Source organism: Emydura macquarii, unplaced genomic scaffold, assembly GCF_026122565.2.
Source record: "Emydura macquarii macquarii isolate MOO-44397 ecotype Brisbane River unplaced genomic scaffold, CSIRO-AGI_Emac_v2 contig_1644, whole genome shotgun sequence".
NCBI classification, from domain to species: Eukaryota; Metazoa; Chordata; order Testudines; family Chelidae; genus Emydura; species Emydura macquarii.
The window spans coordinates 20993790-21013364 of NW_027131781.1; the positions used below are offsets into that span (position 1 = coordinate 20993790).

At 41.9% G+C, this 19575-nt stretch overlaps 1 protein-coding gene across 1 annotated transcript; it reads right to left on the minus strand.

Moving 5' to 3' along the window:
• Positions 1–515: 515 nt before the first annotated feature.
• ARPP19 (cAMP regulated phosphoprotein 19) lies at positions 516–15706 on the minus strand. The gene is made up of 3 exons (XM_067555857.1): positions 15358–15706; positions 6840–6962; positions 516–1452 (listed from the first exon to the last, which is right to left on the minus strand). Exons 1-3 carry the CDS (start codon positions 15400–15402, stop codon positions 1282–1284), a joined length of 339 nt encoding a protein of 112 aa, XP_067411958.1. The 5' UTR covers positions 15403–15706; the 3' UTR covers positions 516–1281.
• Between the last annotated feature and the right edge of the window lie 3869 nt (positions 15707–19575).

The following is a 19575-nucleotide window of genomic DNA, read 5'->3' on the forward strand; positions in this document are numbered from 1 at the left end:
ATATCACACCTTAAGAGTTCAGCAAAACAAGATTTCATATGTTAATGTTAAGTATTCCAACTGCATTAATGCCTGTCTTAACTTCTTAGTAACACTTAATCGATTTGAAGGCTGTCATCAGGGGAACCCTCAAGAACAGTGTAGGTTTTCATATATTTATTTCTCTATATCCCACAGAGCATTTCAACTTTAAAAGCTATAGATTTAAAAGATACTGAACAGAAAGGGCACCTGTCTTTGAATGTCCATAGGTACATAATTCAGATGACCATATATGAACATTGGAGGTTGTTACACAAAAAGAATACAGCTGCAAAAGCATAAGGTTAAAACCAACTCAATCAAGTGTCTATATTAAGTGTTTCATGAATCCTGGGTATACAAGTTTGTTACTTTCAGTAGCAAGATTCTGAGCACATTTCAGGCTGAGATTTTCAAAGGTACAGAATCTCTTGTGCTCCTGGTTGGCACATTCTGCTTTTTCAAATGTAAAATTAATAGACAATTGCAAAAGGTTGTGCAAAACTATTGTATTTACAAAAATGGCACAAGAGTGAATTCAACAGTCTATGCACATGCACACTTCATTCACATCTTCAACAAAAGTGTGTTCTACACTACAGAACTGAAAAGAATACCAGCTTCAACAGGCAGTTGTCAATAAGCACTAGGTTCACAAGAGTTACAAGAGAATGGGCAAATATTGCCCAAGTAAAAGTCTATTGTTAAAGCTGAAACAGGTTTAAGGCCATTCAAGTTCAAGAGCAGATACACAAATTCATTCAAAGCCCTGCTTTTGTTTTTATACATGCTTTATCTTCTAGCAACTTGTGGTCTAAACCTCTATTTTAGAGAGCAAAACAGAAATCAAACACAAAAAAAAAGCAACACAACAGGTGGTTATATTAAATACAAACATACTATGCTGCAATTAAGGTGAAATAAGGAAAGCAGAAACATTAAAAATTGTAAAACTTGCTCTGTCACTTGCTGAAACCAGTCCTACACTAGGAAATAGGCAATATGTACATTTTCAAGTAGATTACTTTACATTGCTGTAACCAAACCTGTCCTTTTAAAATCAGTGCATTGTTCTCAACTAGTCCAAGTACTACACATTTTACTTTCAACAGTACTCCCTTACAATAGCAGCACACGCTACCACTACCTGCAAAGCTGTCAGTCTCAATGACTTAGTGTAAGGAAAAAGAAAAAAGGGTGAGGAATAACTATTCAGGAGAAAATGGGAATGAGAAGATTCATGCAGTTCAGCTGTTCTAGTCAGCCAGCCAGCTTGCTAGCAACAAGAGACGGTTTCCGCTGCGGAAGGTCCTGTGGAGTGGGAATGTGGTCACCGGTCACTTCTGTCTTGTCAGGAGCTGCAGTAGGGAGTTGCTTGTTCTTCATCTTTGCTTTAGCCATGTTGTAATCTCCGGAATCAAAGTATTTTTGCTGAAAGACAAAAATATGCAAGACCTGAAAAGTTTATTCAATACATAAATGAAGTTACATTGGTTCAATAACTGAAGACCTTTTAAAACTTCAGAAATAGATAACTGAGGAGTGGGAAGCCTAAAGCAGTGTTCTTAGAGAGAAGAATGAAGAGATAAAACCATTTTCTACCCCATTTTGGGCACAGTAACATTACGAAGCACTCCAAAGTAAAAAAATACGTTGAGAACATTAAGATTACAGAGTTAAGCATGGCAAGCAAAGAATTGCTGATGTTAAGATTGCCCATGTAACTGTAGATCTGTCCCATTGCATACAAGTACTTTGCTACTGGCCATAGTTTTCAAAAGAGTAGGAAACTTCATTCACTCTCAAGGACTTCAGACCAGGGCCTGAAAAGCCTGGTACACTAAGTGAACTCCATAACTCAGAATTATGTACCTCAACAACCAAAGTATCTTTAGGCTATGTCTACACTGACGGCGGCAAATTCACCACCGTCAGATCGATTTATCTGGTTTGATTGAGCGGCAGTGAAGATACGATCAATCAATCAGTCGATCTATTAAAACCACCTCCAGAAAAAACGTAGCGCTGATCGATGGGTACGCATTTCCTGTCGGTGCAGCGTAGTCGGGCCGGTGCGTAGAACGGAAGTTAGGAAGTTGACATAAGTTACACAAGGTACTCTATGTAGTTTGCATAACTCCCGTTGAATGCCGTTGAATTTGCCGGTCAGTGCAGACCAGGCCTTAGAAAGTCAAAAGGACAGAACCCGGTTCAGGTATCCCAGAGCTGGGCTCCCTTAAAAAAAAAAAAAAAAAAAAAAAAAAAAAGCACCCAGCATATTTAATCAGACTTCACATTGTACAGTTAAATTAGTTATGGACACATTCACAGAAAATCCTTCCTTAGCTGCATGTATTATGGTCTTAGCAAAAACAAAACAAAAGACTACTAAGCACGCTCGCTGTGAGTTTTTAAAGAGCTAATTCTTGGTCAAACCAAAGCTACTTTCCACCAGAACAATGAAAGGACCTAAAAAGAAAAACACTTTTTCATGAGGACTATGCCAACACCAAGTTTCACCTTCCAGCCCCATGACATTTCAGCCATAGGGGCTGTTAAAAAAAATAATTCATCTTATGACCTTTTCCAAAGCTCACCCTTCCCCAAATAAAAAGCTGTTTTTCACAGCCTTCACGCACAAAGCTGGCTGATCTGCTTTGCTTTTAACTTTCCAAAGAGAATTCTTTCAGAGTTCTCTGCCCAGGAGGAAAAATTTCAAAGCGTCTGAGCAACTGAAAATGAATTAGAATGACAACTGTTATGCAGCTTAACTGTAAGAGTTCGATTCAGAAACTGACTTAGGCACTCAAGTCCCACATTTGGTCACCAGTCAGAATCACAAAACCCTCACTCAGCTGCTCTCCTACCTTGTAGGTGCCAAAATTTCAGCAGCTGAGCATGCACACAGCAGTCTGAGTCCTGATACCCAGCAGTTCAGCACATAAACCCCAGAAACTAGGCACTCTTGCTTTTGGGGGTTGATCTAGTAGGCATGCTCAGAGCATGCCTAAATCCACACAAAATGGCTTGGGGGGGGGGGGAGGGAGAGAGATAGGGGTGGCAGCAGCTCCCTTATAACTTTCAGATCAGTGGTTAAGACATGCACCTGGATGTAGAAAACCCAAGGTTCCATTCCTTCCCCTCTGCCTGATGTGGAGAAGGGATATGAACAGAGATTTCCCGCCTCTGAGACTAGTTCCCTAACTAGACTACAAAGTCATTCTCAGTCTCTCTTTGGTACAATGGATAGTTATTTATATACAGTGGAACAGCACCAATAGGAGATAGAGATACCCCCACACCACACTATCCCATAGCCCAGTGGTTAGGGCACTCACCTGAGACATGGGAAACCCACGTTCAAATCCCTTCTCCGCATCAGGGAAAATGAACCCACGTTTCCCACATGCCAAGTCGGTTCCCTAGCCAAAGATGATAAAGGGGATGCTGCCAGTTGCTGTGTTTCTTACAAAAAAACACACACCCCAGCTTGGGTGCCTAACTCCAGGAGAAAGTTCACAGCTGCAAATCCCAAGTGGAGCTAGGTGCCTCCCTCCAGCCCAGACTTCCACACCGAACTCTCTTTGAGGGGTGGAGCTTAGGCCATACCCATTTTGTACTGGCTGGCTTAAGCAGCTCCCCACTCAATGTGGTAGCTTTTGCCATTCCCATTCTTAGATACCCAAGTCTCCCCCCAGCCAATGTAGGGAGCCCGAGCATCTAACTCAGGGTTGTGAATTCCAGTAGGTGGCAGGGCTCCTAAATCTCTTTGTGACTCTAGCCCTAAGAGTCTTTGCGATTCCCCCTATAATACTAGTTTTCACTTCTACATTTCTGTAACAGAAAACGACAGTGTAGAGTTTACTAAGCTTATGGAAGGGGCAGTGCTCTTTGGTTTTTGGCCAGAGGAAAGTGGAGTCATGTGCCCTATCCTCCAAAATCTAATTAACTAAAATTTTGTTTTATTTCCAAAGACAATTCAATTTAAGTGTCTTCCCCGTTGCATATTAAAAGAATCAATGAACAAAGTGAAATGATTATACAGTGAAACTCACTACACACAGAACACTGCCCAATGCACAGAATATTAAAAAACAGTAAATACAGATCTAACAATAATTACAATTCAGAACTGTGATTTAAGTTGATAGTCTCTCTTTAAAAGCGAAACGTAGGTGGTTCAAGTCTACCTGAAATTTCAATGCATAACAAGACTGTTCTTCCCAAATATTAACTAGCTGTATAAGCTTGGGCTTTGTTTTACTTATAAAATAGATAGTTGGATTGAGAATGAAGATTCTCACTGCTCCCTTCTTCACAGCCAGGTTATATTTTGAAAACTCTCTGCAAAAAAAAAAAAAAAAAAAAAAAAAAAAAAAAAAAAACTAGCGATTTATAACTGATATTTAATCCATGACTTGAGATTGACTTTATTTTATAATGGCTGGAGCAGGCAAATCAAGCTTTACTGCTATGCACTAGGTCTCAGCTAGTGGTGTTTAGTAAACTAAACTTTTCCATTTTTTTCTGGCTTTATTTTTTGCTGCCAAGTATCAAACATAATTCAGGAACCCACTGTCTTTGCACTGCATATATTGTAAAGGAGAGTCTACTTCAGCCCCCAATTTACGCTACCAGTTTGGAGGCTTATATGACTATTTGTACGTTATACGAGGAGGCCAAAAATCAGATTTAAAATATAATTGTTGCATCTTAAAGTAATGGAGAAACTATTCCTCCATAATCCACATCACCTCCGGAATAGATTACTCTAATTTACTTTAAAGGTTTATACATTCAGTATTCAACTTCCGAATGATTTGTAGAACATGGCAACTCACTACTTAAGTGTTTCATACAGAGAGCACATTACACACGTTCAGATCAGTGTAACTACTAATTCATTTCTTGGAGAAGTTTAAGGTATTGGTTTCAACCTATGACGCCCTGAATGACTTGAGCCCTGACCGCTTCTCCATGAAGTATTATAGCAGCTGCAATCTACAGTGCCTGAGCTAACAGCGCCCAGGTTAATTGGCGAGAGGGGCAGGGGGAGAGGAGACATCTGGCAACAGGGGGCTTTGGACTTTGCATCCCAACCTTCATTTGCCACAGCATTAAAGTCACCAAAATTGTGCTTTCCCGAGTGTTTTAGGCCAGGTCTACACTTCAAAGTTTGTTCGTTTAGCTTTACTGGAAAGCCCTCCTAGTGCAGCCTTTTTGCCAGTATAACATATATCAGCTCCCTAAGTGAAATAAACTACACCAGCAAAAGCATGTAGGCCATAACCTTCTTTGTACTGAACATTATACGTAACTGTAGCGTATAGTTCCGACACATGAGCACATATCTAGATATTCTGTTTAAAGGCATGTTTTTTCTGAGCATAAGTGAATGAACATGTCAATTTTACTCTAAGGATCATACAAAAATCCGCAACAACTCAGATTCTGTGAGGATAATCTAGGAACACCACAGTGCACCTACCTTGAATCTCTGGATTACACAGATGAACTATGATAATGTGGTTAACCAGTCCCAATTCAGTCTCATTTACACTGGCTTCATCTATTGTGCAAAATCCTGACCCCACCCTGGCTAATCTATGCTGCTCCAACAGCAACAAAGCACCAAAAAGCCATCTTCACTGCTACTTGAGGATTCCCACACCAAAGGGGAATTCATAGGGAAAAGGACCCGTGTAGCAACTTCTCCAGCTCAGGGTACAGAAAAAAGGACATATCCAGGAAACTGCTACCTCCCCACCAATTCTTGGGGGCCAATACAATTTAGAGCAGCCTTAAACTGCACTGGCTGGTAGGTGGAGGATTAAAGATGGCTTGAAGTCTCCTTCATATGCCCCTCCCAGTTGAGCTGAACAATAAACAGTAAAAGCTAGGGTGTGATAGATCTGGAGGTGCATGCACTGGCATAGATAGCAGAAACTTACACAACCTAGCATACCATGACTGCTCATCAAATCACAGAGGCACAGCACATAGTATCTTTCAGGCAAACATAGTAAACAGTTTACAGATGGGTAAATGAAAGCATTAAGTAGATGAGACACTTGCCCAGTGTAAAAAAAAATCCTTGGCTGAGTTTGGAACAGATCAAAAGTGCTGATTCATTCCACACTACTCTAGCCATTAGATATGTGCTCCACAGGCTGGAGTATAAATTTATTACTGCAATACCACTCTCAATCTACTGATGTCCACAGTAAGTAGGCACAAATTTCAATGAAACATTATGGCCTTCATGTAGTTACTCAGAATTTGGGTGAATATTTAAGAGTGGCCACTAATTTTGGCAATCCTGAAAAAGATGATGCAAGAGCAGTGCAAAGCAGCTGTAGTCGGGACTAGGTTCTGGCCCTACGTGTTTACCACAATGGAAAGGAGGCTGATTTTATGGAAGTACTGTTAGGCAAAGAGACCACTTTTTGAATTTAGTGTTCTGAAAAGGATTGGGTGAATCATTGAAGCTGTATTCAGTTACAGTGCCAGATTATTAGTGTTCATTTTGCCGGCATAATGTTTGAACAAATATCATTTCCGATGGCTTTTACTGCTATAATGTAAAAAAGTTACTGACTTCAAAAAATAACATTAAAGAATTCTGAACACAGCATGGCTTTACTGAAGGATAAGAATACAAAGCATTATCCTCTGGCTCAACAAACAACCATTGCAGCAATGTATGCAGAAACTGCATCAGTGTAGTGGGAAAAAAGTCACAGCAGCAAGCATTCCAGATTCACTTTTCCATACCACATGACTTGTATCATTTAGTCAGTTTACAAAACAGAACTCACTCCTTTCTGAAGCCTCTTCCTCAAGAAATCTGAACCCCCAGGCTTTTGGCCTAGATGAGGATATCTTGCTTTCAACTTTGCTTCTTCAACTTTTTCTGGACTGATCACCTTATCTTCCATTTCCTGAAACATATGCAATTAAAAAAATTATTTCTATAAACACCTATGCCAGAACTTCCACACTGAGCAATTCAATAGCATGCTGATCCATGTTAGCCATCTGATGTCACAAACTATTAGTGAGGACCTGACTAGAGTACATACTGTTCGGCATTTTTCCAAGGGCTTTGAGTGCAGCAACTGTAGATAGTTCCCCCCACACCTTAAAATTAAATGAATATACAAAGCAAAAAAACAATTCCTGCTGTATCTCACAGGACTTCAATTTACAAATAGTCTCTTTTATACCACTCTATCAACCAATATATCCAATTTCATAGAGCAAGCTTAATTTCTCAATCTAAAATTGGTGGTACAAAAACTTTTAAAGTCTATACAAGTGCCACTGGAACCTTTTCCAAGTATCTCTGCTGCATCATACATAAAGATGCACAAAAAAAGATCTGTGTAGATGTTAGTTTGTGGGAAGGAGACTCCTCTTTCATGACTGTACTATAGCTATGGAGTATTAGTACCACCCCTCACTGCATAAAAATATCAGAATGGCACAGCTCTGAAACCTTGCCTGTCATCATATTCAGGAAATTATAGCTCATTTAGAGATACTGGCTTTTTATGGAACACTAACATTTACCTAAAGTAGTTTGTTATACATTCTAATAGATTTCCACAGGCTCATACAGTACAAATTTAGGATTGAGTAATGGCCATTGCACCAATGGAACAGACTGATGCTTACAACATATTAAGTGATTCAACATTTTAAAGATGTTTACTCTACAGAAGCAAGAATTTGTGGCCACTGTTTTTCAACATCACCCTCTACTTTTGTTATTTGCTCGTATTATATGTATACATGAAAGAGCACGTGCATATCTCCCATACACACTAAATTATTATCAGACCAATTATTTTCAAAAATAAGAATTTTCTTCCATTCAGCACTGTTGTTTTGATATTACTTTCCAATGCAGTGGCTAAGCTTAGACTGCTTCTGGTACTCAAGTGTGGCAAATTTTTGGGGAGGCTCTTTTCATTTATGATCGTTGCTGCAGCTTTTAATCTGCAATTACTGTGTAATGCTGGTTAAGTGCTCCTCTTGTGAAAATGAAGACACGGCAAGACTTTTGGGCAGGAAGTAAAGGGAAGAGAACTCCCATTGAGATGGGTCACCCAACTGCATCCAGCTCATCTCTGAATGTTACCATAACTAACACCTCTTACTAGTATCATCCTTCCCCTTATCTCCTCTTTGCAAAGCCTGAGGATTTACCATATGCAATATTTTTCTGTCCAGAGACAACCTGACAGTGAAGAACTGAGAGATACTGGCAACTTACATATAGTGGAGAACTAGATTGCACAATTATGTGAAATTCAGTTTGTGTAAGATTGTGCAAAAAGACAACTTCCTCACATACTGATGGGCTCTGAATTTGCAGGATTTTGTGAGGAAGGACTTTGGCATCCTCACAGAAAACTCAATGTCAGCATCAGCACACCATGTAGGATCACTTGAACCAGTATATTTCAATACATTAATGGACAAGAAAGCAGCTAATTGGTAAATAGATATGGAAGACCTATCAAGTCACCTAACCTACCTCTCTGCTAAGGCAATGTTGAACCCTCCAGTACATTTTATTTTGTTCTGTCTAGTTTTAAAAGTCCCATGCAGTTACACTGAACAGTAAATGGTCTCTCATTTAGAGACTGTACTGATCAAGATCTCTTTTCACATATAAAGATCACTTCCAACAATAGTGCTGTGATGCTGATTGATCAGCTCAGGCCAGAGTCATAGGCCAATTCACTTGTGTGTGAATATCAAAGAAGTTAAACGTATTAGTACATATTCAAGCCAATTCACTTTTGTGTTAATAGAGATCAAAGGAGATGTTAATTATATTGTATTCACCTACCTATATCCTGTTATTTACTATTACATTACATTTACATTGATCTAAGGCTATTTAATTACCTGGAATGCACAAAGTATGTGTTAGGCCTTGTCTAAATTTAAAAAAGTAAGTCGACCTAATATAGCAGTGTCTAATATAGGACAACATATAGCCATAATTACAGCGGTGGCTGATGTCCACACTGCCCTCCTTGGATCGGTTTAGTGTGTCCTCACCAGAAGCACTTCCACAGATCTACGGGGCAGTGTGGGGAGCTGAGAGCACACAGGCTCCCTGCGGGCTAACCACCTCACCCCACTTCCCAGTCCCAGATGGGAGCTGGGGAAAGCTACCAGGAACTTCTCTGTTCTCTGCTCTCCTCCAGAACCAGCAGCCATGTCAATTTCATGGCTCAGCGGATGGGGGGAGCACCTGGAGAAGCACCAGGGCTGATGGTCTTCACTCTTGGCTGGGAGCCAGGGCTAGAAGTCCTGATGCTTCTCCACCTGCTCCCCACCAGGGCAGCCTGGTCAATTACAGTGAAATTGACATGGCTGCCCACTCCCAGATGGGAGCAGGAACCAGCAGCCCAGGCTTCTCACCCCATTCCCAGCCAGAAGTGGGAACCAGCAGCCTGGGCTTGGGCTTTCTTGTCAATTTCATTGCTCCGCTGGACAAGAATGACAGCCCCACAGCTGATGCAAGGGAGCGCAATGTCTACATTGACATTGCGTAGCCCTTACTATGCCGACAAAGGCCCTACACTTCTTGTCAAGGTGATTTTATTTTGTTGAAAAAAACAGAGCAGTTTTGTTGGCGGGGAGCTGAGTACAGTGTGTACACAACCTGTGTTTTGTTGACCAAGTGTAAGAGTGTATTCAAGTGTTAGAACTTCATGAAAACGAATGGAACATTACTTGTATTGTTTTCATTTATCTATTCCTATTATAATGTAATAGCAGGTATTTACATTATGTATATCCCTGTAACTGGAAATGCTAATTCAAAGCAATTGGCCATTGTGAGAGTAAAAACACTTATCAGATTGTTGACCAGAGAATAAGTTATAAGTATTGATTCAAAGGAAGATCCTTTATCTCCGGACTGTTTGGATTCTAACAGGTAGAATAACTGAACACAAGGCGGATATCCCCAGAATAATACTGGGTAGTCTTCAAAGGACTTTTGGGAAACTGGCAGATTACCACCTCTGTGGTATCATTTTGGATTTACAAACTTTAACTGACATGTTAATGAATTTTACCTGCTTTAATCTCTCAATAACTCATTTCTTATCTAAAAAGCCTACAGTTAGTTTACTAGAGAATTCGCTGCCAGAATTGTCTTTGGTGTGAGATCCAGAGTACCAACTGATCTAGGGGTAAGTGACTGGTCCTTTGGGACTTGGAGAAACCTGATGTGGTGTGATTTTTGATTTGTGAGACCATTATCATCAAGATCAGTTTGTCTGGTTGGCAAGATGGGCTGGAGAGGCTAAGCGGACTGTCTGTGACTCCATGGTAATACTGTAGTGATCCAGGAGTTCACATTTGTTAGTGGCTTGGTGAAATCTAATTACAGAAGATACCTCCATTTGGGGTGCCTGCCCTGTTTTCAGACAGTCTGACCTAAAATTAGCACTCACAGTTGTGAGCCACTCCAGGCAGCATGACAAGTGCCTTGTATTACACTGGGTCACTGTATGTGTATAGACTGAGACAGAAGTGTGACACCCAAATTAACACAAAACCATCACTTTGTACAGAACAATGAGTTTTCCCAGGAAGTCTTCCATGCAAGTTCTGATGAGCTTTGTTGGCTAATAGCATGTGAGATTATAACCCTAGTTATCATAGCTATAGATTGTTAATGTTTGATAAATGTGACCCTCAGATTGCACCTTTACTCAACTTAGAGACAGAAAAGCAGAAAGTTTAAGACAAATAAGACTCCAATCCAATATGCACACAAATATCTCCATATAGAGGATGTTGCTAAATGAAAGGAAGCATCCAACAACTTACATAAATACACTTTCTTGCTGTGTCAAAGAAACTCAGCTTGCACATGTTGATAAATTAGCATATTACCATGAAGTCAAAAAACTTCTAGAATTTGCATTTATGCCAGTGGTTCTCAACCTGTGGCCTGGGGTCAAAAGTTGCCCGTGGCGTCTTTCAAAGCAGCCTGCCACTCCCCTCCTCCCGGCTGCAGAAGGGAGCTGCTGCCTAAGGACCCAGGCGGAGCATGTTGCCATGGGGCTACAAGACCAGTGCAAACTCCTTGCTGCAGCCAAGGGAATGGGAAATCAGCATTCCCCTCCCCTTGGCTGTAGCAGGGAGCACGGCAAAGCATTCCACCTGGGTCCATAGGCGCTGGAGTCCCTGCTGGTGACAGAGGGAGGGGAAAACTGATCTCCTGTCCCCCTGCCTGCAGAAGGGAATCACTGCTTAGGGACCCAGGTGGAGCGCATGGGGCTAAAGGACACATACGGTTTCCCTGCTGCAGCCAGAGGGATGAGACTGGGAGATCACCAAGGAGGCAGCCTCCTCACTGAATTCCTTCCATCTGGCTGCAGTGAGGGCACGGAGCTGCCGGCAGAGCAGCCAGGACCCACCATGTTTGAGGAGGGACAGGACTCTAAAAATCCGTGCCTTCCGGTTTGTCACCCACCATGACTTAGCTGCCAGGCCATGTGCTTCAGTGTGTAGCGAAGTCACTCATCTACACCAGTGCTTTGTCTTTGACATACTGTTAGTAATTTGTAGGTGTAAAATAATAAATGTAAAAATGAGCACAGTAGCATCAAAATGTTTATTTTAAATACGTAGTGATTTGTAAGTCCTTAACAGTGTATACGCAAATACATTGTTTATGAGTTGATAGACTGGTGGCCCTTCAGGGTTGTAAAAATGATATCTGTGGCCCTCAAGCCAAAAAAGTTGGGAACCACTGATTTATGCTGCTATGGCAAAACTAATTAAGTGCATTAATATCTGAACAGGATGCAGAATGTGGCTGTCTGCTACTGATTAGAAGAGTGGAGACTCATACATCAATTGCATTAGTGAATTCTGGAAAGGGATATATATTCCCTAGACATGTTAAAAAAGTGACACCCACACAGATCTTTGACAACTGACTTATTCAGGGGGCCCTACAACTGACAGGTTTCTATGTTAGGCTCCCCTCTTGGCATAAGGAAATTTGCAAGCTCTCTAAAGGAATTAATTCTGCAACTCTTCATTAAGAGAATAAACCAACATACAATGTACTTTGTCAGACAATAAAACTTTGGAGCAGAGGTGAGAATGAACAGCTTCCTTTTCCCTATCAGGACTAAAAAATACCTAAATATGTAGATGTACAGTGTTGGCTAATAAATTATAAGACTCAAAGAAGTGACAGTTCTTCTTAAACTATAATCTGTTCTTTGCTCAACAAGAATACAGAACAAAACATCAAGGAGAGTGCTCCAAATGGAGATTTTACAAAAATAAGAATCTGAAGACCAACAAATTAAATCCAAGACCAACTGCTGTGGTAAAAGCAGATATTCAGCACAGGAATAAAATGCAGCTTCTCAGGAGAGACTTCCTGACACAGAAAAGATGAATTGATAAAGCACACTATCATTCTGTGGTAAATGACAGATATTTTGTAAAAAGCACACTCCTCTCTCACCCTCCTCCTTGCAAATTTTAGCCAAAAACAAGACACTCTGGTCTGGCTGTAACTGACGTTTCAATTTATTTTTAGCCCTTATTTAACAAGCATACAGTAAAGGTTTCTAAAACTTAAGTTTTTCTAGTTGAAAGAGATCTGACAATTTAACACTTGCCCAGTTCAAATTCATTTTTGGGCTGTATCCAAATACAAGAGTTATTTGAAAGTCAGGTATCACAGAAGATAGTGTTGCAAAATAAAAAGTTTATAATCTAAAAAGAGTTGTCCAAGTTTCAGTTCTAAGTGTTTACCGAACCAGGGTTTAGTTCTTTGCTTCCAGAGCTTCACAGGAATTTTTTCTCTAGGTGCATAACTTTAGTAAGTGATATTGAGATACTACAGTTCTAATACAATAACATTTTGATAACCTAGTCTAGAACAGTGACACTTTCTTGGGCAAAATGTTGCTAAATCTTTCATGCAATATTTCTCATTTCCTGCTACAAAAAACTGCATTTCATTTGCCCTGTGACAATGCTGATGGTGACTGTGCAAAGTGCTTTCCTGTCTTGTCACAGGGTTCCTGTGTTTGTTCTTAGCATATAAAATCAATTAGAGACTGAACATCAAAGATGTGACAGTACGCACAGATTTTAAAGCAAGTAACCCTGGAAAGTTGTTATTCATTTACCTATTAGTTGACAACTGGGAAGTGGGCAGGGCAAGACGTTCCCAAGCTCCCAAATGAAACAACTTCACAAAAGGGTTCACAAATAAAACTACCAGTCAATAAAATTTGGCATGCAGTTTATTAAATGTTTTCCATTCCATTAATACAACTTTGTAACAATTATACATACAGCATCCTAACGTGATGCAAATCAAATTCAAGTTTAGATTTTATGATGCAAAGTTTGTTTGTTTTTTTGATTTGGACTATTAAACTAGATTGGGTCTATTTCTAATCAATTTCACATTGGAACTATTGCACCAGAACAGTGATACAGTGTTTGCTTCCAAAAAATCTCCATTAAGTGTTTAAACTTTGAAGACTTTATATTGAAATTTGGTTATTATCATAAGTAAAGTTTCAGTCTAAGTCAATTGCTTGAATTAGAACATTGCAAATGAAATCATACAAAATGAACTGTTGCATAATTTAGTATTCAGATTGCTCACATATACAGAGCTAATCTGATGATACACAATCCAAAGTATATGTTTTAGTACATTCTGCATAGAAAAACTATCCCTTCAATAGTTATTTTCCACAAATGTTTTCCAAATCTAAAAATAACATTAAGCTGTTGATCACAGAAAATAAAACGATGAACTATGCATTTGTTGTAGGAAGTTTAAACTGGTACGGTCTTCATTAAGACATTTCAATCAGTCTACATTAGCTCAAAACCCTTTCTAACTGTACAGCTAATTCAGGTAAGCAACAAGAAAATGGGTGGATGACTGCATATCTTTAGAGTCGCAACCGAATATATCACCTAAATTGTTGGGGAGGTGGGGGGGGGGGGAGGAGAGGATTCACAGCACTTCAGTGCAACAGAAGTGATTACATAACTTAAATCCAATTAGGAAAACTCTTAAAGTAACTATTTCCCTGTAATGTTTGTAACACAGGCCATATAGCAATAAAGCCTAAAAATAGAAGAGACTTCTTGTAGTCCATCCAAACCAAGAAAAAAAGCAGACTGCATAAAACTAGTGAAGTGAAAGCTAGATTCCAGTTTTCAAATGCCAACATACTATAAGTAACAGAACTAATGTTTTAAAGTTGGCCATTTTCAGTGATGACATGCCATAAGTATGGTACAACAATTTTGTCCTGGATGCTCTCCATTCTTTATGGCCTATAAGAAAAGCTGAGAGATTATCCAGCAGCCTGCTGCTCCTTGAGCCATTCAGAAATTAGGAGGCTGGTAAAATGGTGGTTAGTTTCACGCCACCAACGCTCCAGATGAAGAACCCAAAACCCTCCACACTCCTAGCACCCAGACCACCCAGGGATTAACTAGGAGTCAAAGCCCTGGGAGTGGTGTAATGAGGAAATGAAAAGTGACCATTCCTCGCAGCTATTTCAACTGTTTATTGGTTGGGAAAATAAAATTCCCCCTTGAGAAACAATGTGCAACAGTCAATACCTCAGTAGCCATGCTAAACTATGGAGCCCCGGGCCTGCAACCCCCCGCCCTGCACACAGTCACACATCGAGCCTGCGACACCCCTGCCCCCCGGGACACAGAGCTCAGCACGGCTACAAGAAGTTTCCTGATCTTGCAGACAGCGGGGCCGGGGCCGCGGCCGCAGCGCTTCACTGACTGCGGGAGCCGGGGCAGGCGGACGCGCTCCACTCCACCCTTTCCGCGGAGAAGCACCTCCGAGCTCGCACACCCGCTCCCGTCCCGAGGCGCCTCCTCAGCCCGGCTGCCCCCCGCCAGGCGCGGCGGCGGAGGCAACGGGAACGCGCCTATACTGACACAATCCTCCCTTTCCCCCCCTCCGGGAACCCGGCCTGCTGCGTGGCAGCGACCACCGCGCGGAGGGAATCCCCTCAGCCCCGGCCAGGGCCAAAGCGGGGCCTCCCCGCAGGCAGAGCCGAAGGGCAACTCAGGCGCGGAGCACCGAGCCTCGCCAGAACCGGCAGCCCCCGCAGGCCAGGCGCTGGAGGAGGGGAGCGTCAGCCGCCAGAGACTAAGCGTGCTGCCGGGCCACCCGGGACGCAGCTGACCCTGCCCCGGGGCCGGCCCGAACCGACACGGCTCCCGAGCGGCCGCCCTCCCCCACATGCCCCGAGCGGGCACGACCCAGCCGCCTACCTTCTGCTCCTCGGCCGAGGCGGGCTCCGGGCTCTCGGCGGACATGGCAGCCCCAGCAGCAGCTGCTAGAGAAGGAGAGTGGAGGGACTGGGGAAGCGCAGCCGCCTCCGTCCTTCGCTACCACCCCCACCGCCGCGCACCCACCGATCGCCTCCCTCGCCGCCCGCACAAGATGGCCGCCACGCTTACGACGGCGAGCCGGCGGGATCAGACTTCCTCCGCTCACGCGCCCCAGCCACTCAGCCAGGCCCAGCCCACTGCTAAACCCGGCGGGAAGAGACGAGAGCGAGCGAAGCGAATAAGCAAAAAAGAACCGAACTTTCCCATCCAACTTCCACATCCCCCTTCCGCGAGTTCCGCTTCCTCAACGTCATATCCGCCCCCGCCGGGCTGCTGGGCGTAGTGGAGTGGTTTGTTGTCGTCTCGTCTTTTCCCTTGGCCTAGTCTAGCCTTCAGGATGGCCGCGCCACCTCAACTCCTGGGCCAGTGGGCGACTCATTCCTATTATCCACTTCACTAGGAGGGAGCAAGGGAGACCTGCATTAGAACTGGGGGTGCCCACATAGGGTGGCCATCTTTCCCTAGGCAGAATACAGAACACCTGGTAACAGCACCCATGGGGGGGGGGGGGCAATGCGTGCAAGCAGAACTGGCTGGGGGTGATACACACGAGAGGTGACCAATGGACCAGCCCTCCCTGCCCGGTGTTCTTCATTTCCACCCTCTATGCCCTGCTGGGCCCTGGGGATGCCTGCACTCACCAACCACCGCAATGCACAGCTAGTACAGGCCAGAGACTGGGCGAGGCCCTGCTGGCGAGTCGGGATCAGCCCCCGAGCTGGCACGCGGCGGGTGGGTGGGTAGGAGCTGCACTGACTGATCGGCAAGGGGAAGCGGCCAATCCTGCGGCCTCACCCTGCCACCACCCTTGCACGCCTACCCCCATCGGGCACTAGTCACCCCCTCCCCCCAACTCATTACTGGTGGCTGGCTGGCGGGCAAGCAGGGATCCAGCTAGTGGGAGCTGCCACAGCTCTGTAGCCATTCCCTCATGGGCCTTTCTGAATGTGGGCCTGCACTTTGGCACTATTGTAAAACTGGTACTGATCAGGAGGCAGAAAATACAGCACAATTTTCCAATTTTTAAGAAAAAGTCAGGAAACCTGTGAGAGAGCTTAAATACAGGACTGTCCCTGTGCCCATATTAATGCCAGTTGAGAGACCCCTCCTATTAATGAACTGCATCCTAGCAGTTTGCCTGCAGTGACAACAGGTCCCTCCCAGTATGGGAAGAAGCCTTTACTGAGCTGTATTGTGCTGGACATTGTGCAACTAACAAGAGTAAGAACAGTCCCTGGTCTGAAATGCTTAGTCTAATGCAAGTGCAGTGATGAGTTTGTGATGGAGCTGGAACTAACTCACCAAACTCATCTCATAAAAGAGGTATCAAACATATTAGATAGGATCAGTTTTTAATCCTCCTGAGCTGGGTAGGATTCAAACTGCAACCTTACAAGTGAAAGGCTCTGTGACTCATTAGCAATAGCCTGAGGTAGCCAGTCAGTCCCCTGTAAGCATTAATATAATACCTTTGAGAGAGAAGCTGGCTTTCTGGAAAACTAATATTTTCAGAAATAAAAGTAAGTTTTGACCTTTTTGGAGCTTATGAGTCTTCCACCCTCTGGCCACCCAGGCAAGATGGAAGAATGGTCTAGACAGCGGTTCCAACTCCGTTGGAATTATCAGTGTGTAATTGGGTGACCAAATGGCAAGTGTGAAAAATCAGAAGGGGTGGGGAGGTATAGGCGCCTATATAAGACAAAGCCCCTAATATCAGGACTGTCCCTATAAAATTGGGACGTCTGGTCACACTAGTGTGTAAGGTATGCCATTTAAAGAAAGCCTCGAAGGTTTGTGATGTTTGGTTGCTAGCTTTTGTTCTGCTTGTTTTTTTTACCTTCATAAAACCAGAAACCAGCTTTGGTCATTCCTGTTTTTGCTAGGAGGCTTCTCGCTGAGTCTTGCACTTCAGCTGACTGGGCAGAAGAGAGTCTTCTTTTCTCCAGAACGTTATAACAATCTAAGTAAAATGCTTGTTCCCTCTCTATTTTCATTGTCTTGATTCTTGAATAATTTCCTACTTCCGTCAATCATCAGAATGTTCTAAGCTGGACAGTATCAGAATGTGATATAAAAAAATGTAAAATGATATCCAAGCATTCATCATAAGAGCACAAGCCTCTTTTGTTTCTCTTTACAGCTTACCTTTAAAATCCTCATGCAGTTTCAAATAAAAAGGGTCTCTCTCCCCTCCACCCTTGCTTATTGTTCTAAACTTTACTGTAGTGGATATGTAATCACTGCTGTGTTTTTACCAAGTAATGGTACCACTCATTTGCTGAGTAAAATTATTCTTTTTTAAAGAGCACTACAGTACCCTCTGGCTGAGATGCTACACAAGTATGCCCTGTTTATTGTAAATAATGTAAAACAGCTTGAAGCAGCAGCTCCATTTTTGAAGCAGGCCTACTACTTGTCAGCTTTTACTTCCAGAGGGAAAAAGACGTTTAATGACTGATGCCTTGATTACACTAGCAAACTTTATAGATATAAATTCATGATTTCTGAAAATGTAATGGTGGAAACTAATGTGAATTGGACTCTGGCATTTTTACTATTCTACTGCTACATAGTGGAGCAAGCATAGTTGGTGATTTTTAGTTACACACTCTGAAGTGTAACCAAAACATTACACAGAAGTATAAAAAATAAAATGTTTATATGCACAAGCAGAATTGTTGGACTCTAAACTTTTCAGGGCAGTGGCCGTCTTACTCTGTACATTGCCCAGCACCCTAGAGTCTGGATCTAATTAAGTCCTGTTTGCATAACTGTAATACAAATAAATAATAGTAAACAAGCATGCCAATCATTTCAGTATTAAATTATTAAGATAGTGATTTCAGTGTTAAATGAAAAATTGCTACATCTACATTTAGAATACTATGTGAAAGTTCACAATTTAACCAGCATGGAACAAAAGATACACATCTCTTTCTGTTCATCTCAAATAATATAGGTCTAATAAATTGGTTCTCTTTTCCAAAATATCAGGAAAATGTAAAAGATGGATTGAATGGAACCATTTAAACAAGTAACATACCAACACACTGAGGTGTGAATAATGTGTGATAATTGCTGCTGGACAATTAGATTTATTTACCATAACTAGCTTCTTTGGCCTCTAATAAAAAGATAGTTCCATCCACAGCGGCCCTTGGTTTTGTGTGGAAATTAGATACGAATTTCTCCATCATCTCATTAGGTATGCACAGAATTACTGTGGTAGAATTTATGCTTCATGACATGTACATTAACTCCTCTGAAACGTACTCTGCGTGAACAGCAAATACAGAGGAAATAGGACACATTCTCATTCTATCCTAAAAAGTAGTTATGTACGCAGTACAGCTCCAGCACCTAATGTTTTTGCTATTAACAGGGAACCTGTCCTCAACCTCTTTTAAGGTTTGCATGTCAGCAAGCTGTAGCTAAAATGTGATTTCGTACAGCTTTCTTCACATCTCTAGAAAGAAGTTGAGTTTTATTCTTCATGATACTATTGTAATAGAAAAAAATCCTGCCTAGGTTATATATTGGATTCTGCAAGCTGTACTTATCCCTACACATAGAACTACAATAGCTTTAAGATAGTTGGAAATGTTTGAAATATCAGTCAATTATAATCTCTCTTGGTTTCACTGGAGGACTTCTAGAGATTCTCAGGCAAGGTGTATTGAATTCTCACCCTAATTGAAGGGGCTGGAAGTTTAACAAAGACTTCCTTTTCCCCAAGTATTCATTGTATGCACTGAACAAACATCAAAATGTCCTTTTTATACTACTAAGAGATACAGTGATGTCAAAGAAGCTGTGTGATACAGTGGTGATCAGATTAATTGAGCAATGAACATCTGAAAGCTTTTGCCAAATAAAGAATTAATATTCAACATCAATAAAAACTAGAGCATTTAATTATACAATTTCAAGTTTATGGCAAGCAAGGGAAAATTATAAGCCCAACTACATATCAGTCTAACACTTAGTGTACTTCTGTTATGTAAATATTATTTTGAGATACAGTTTTCATGAAAATAAGCTTTCAAATAAAATTACTATTGTAACCTAGGGAAAGTGTTTTCTTTCAGGAATACGCAT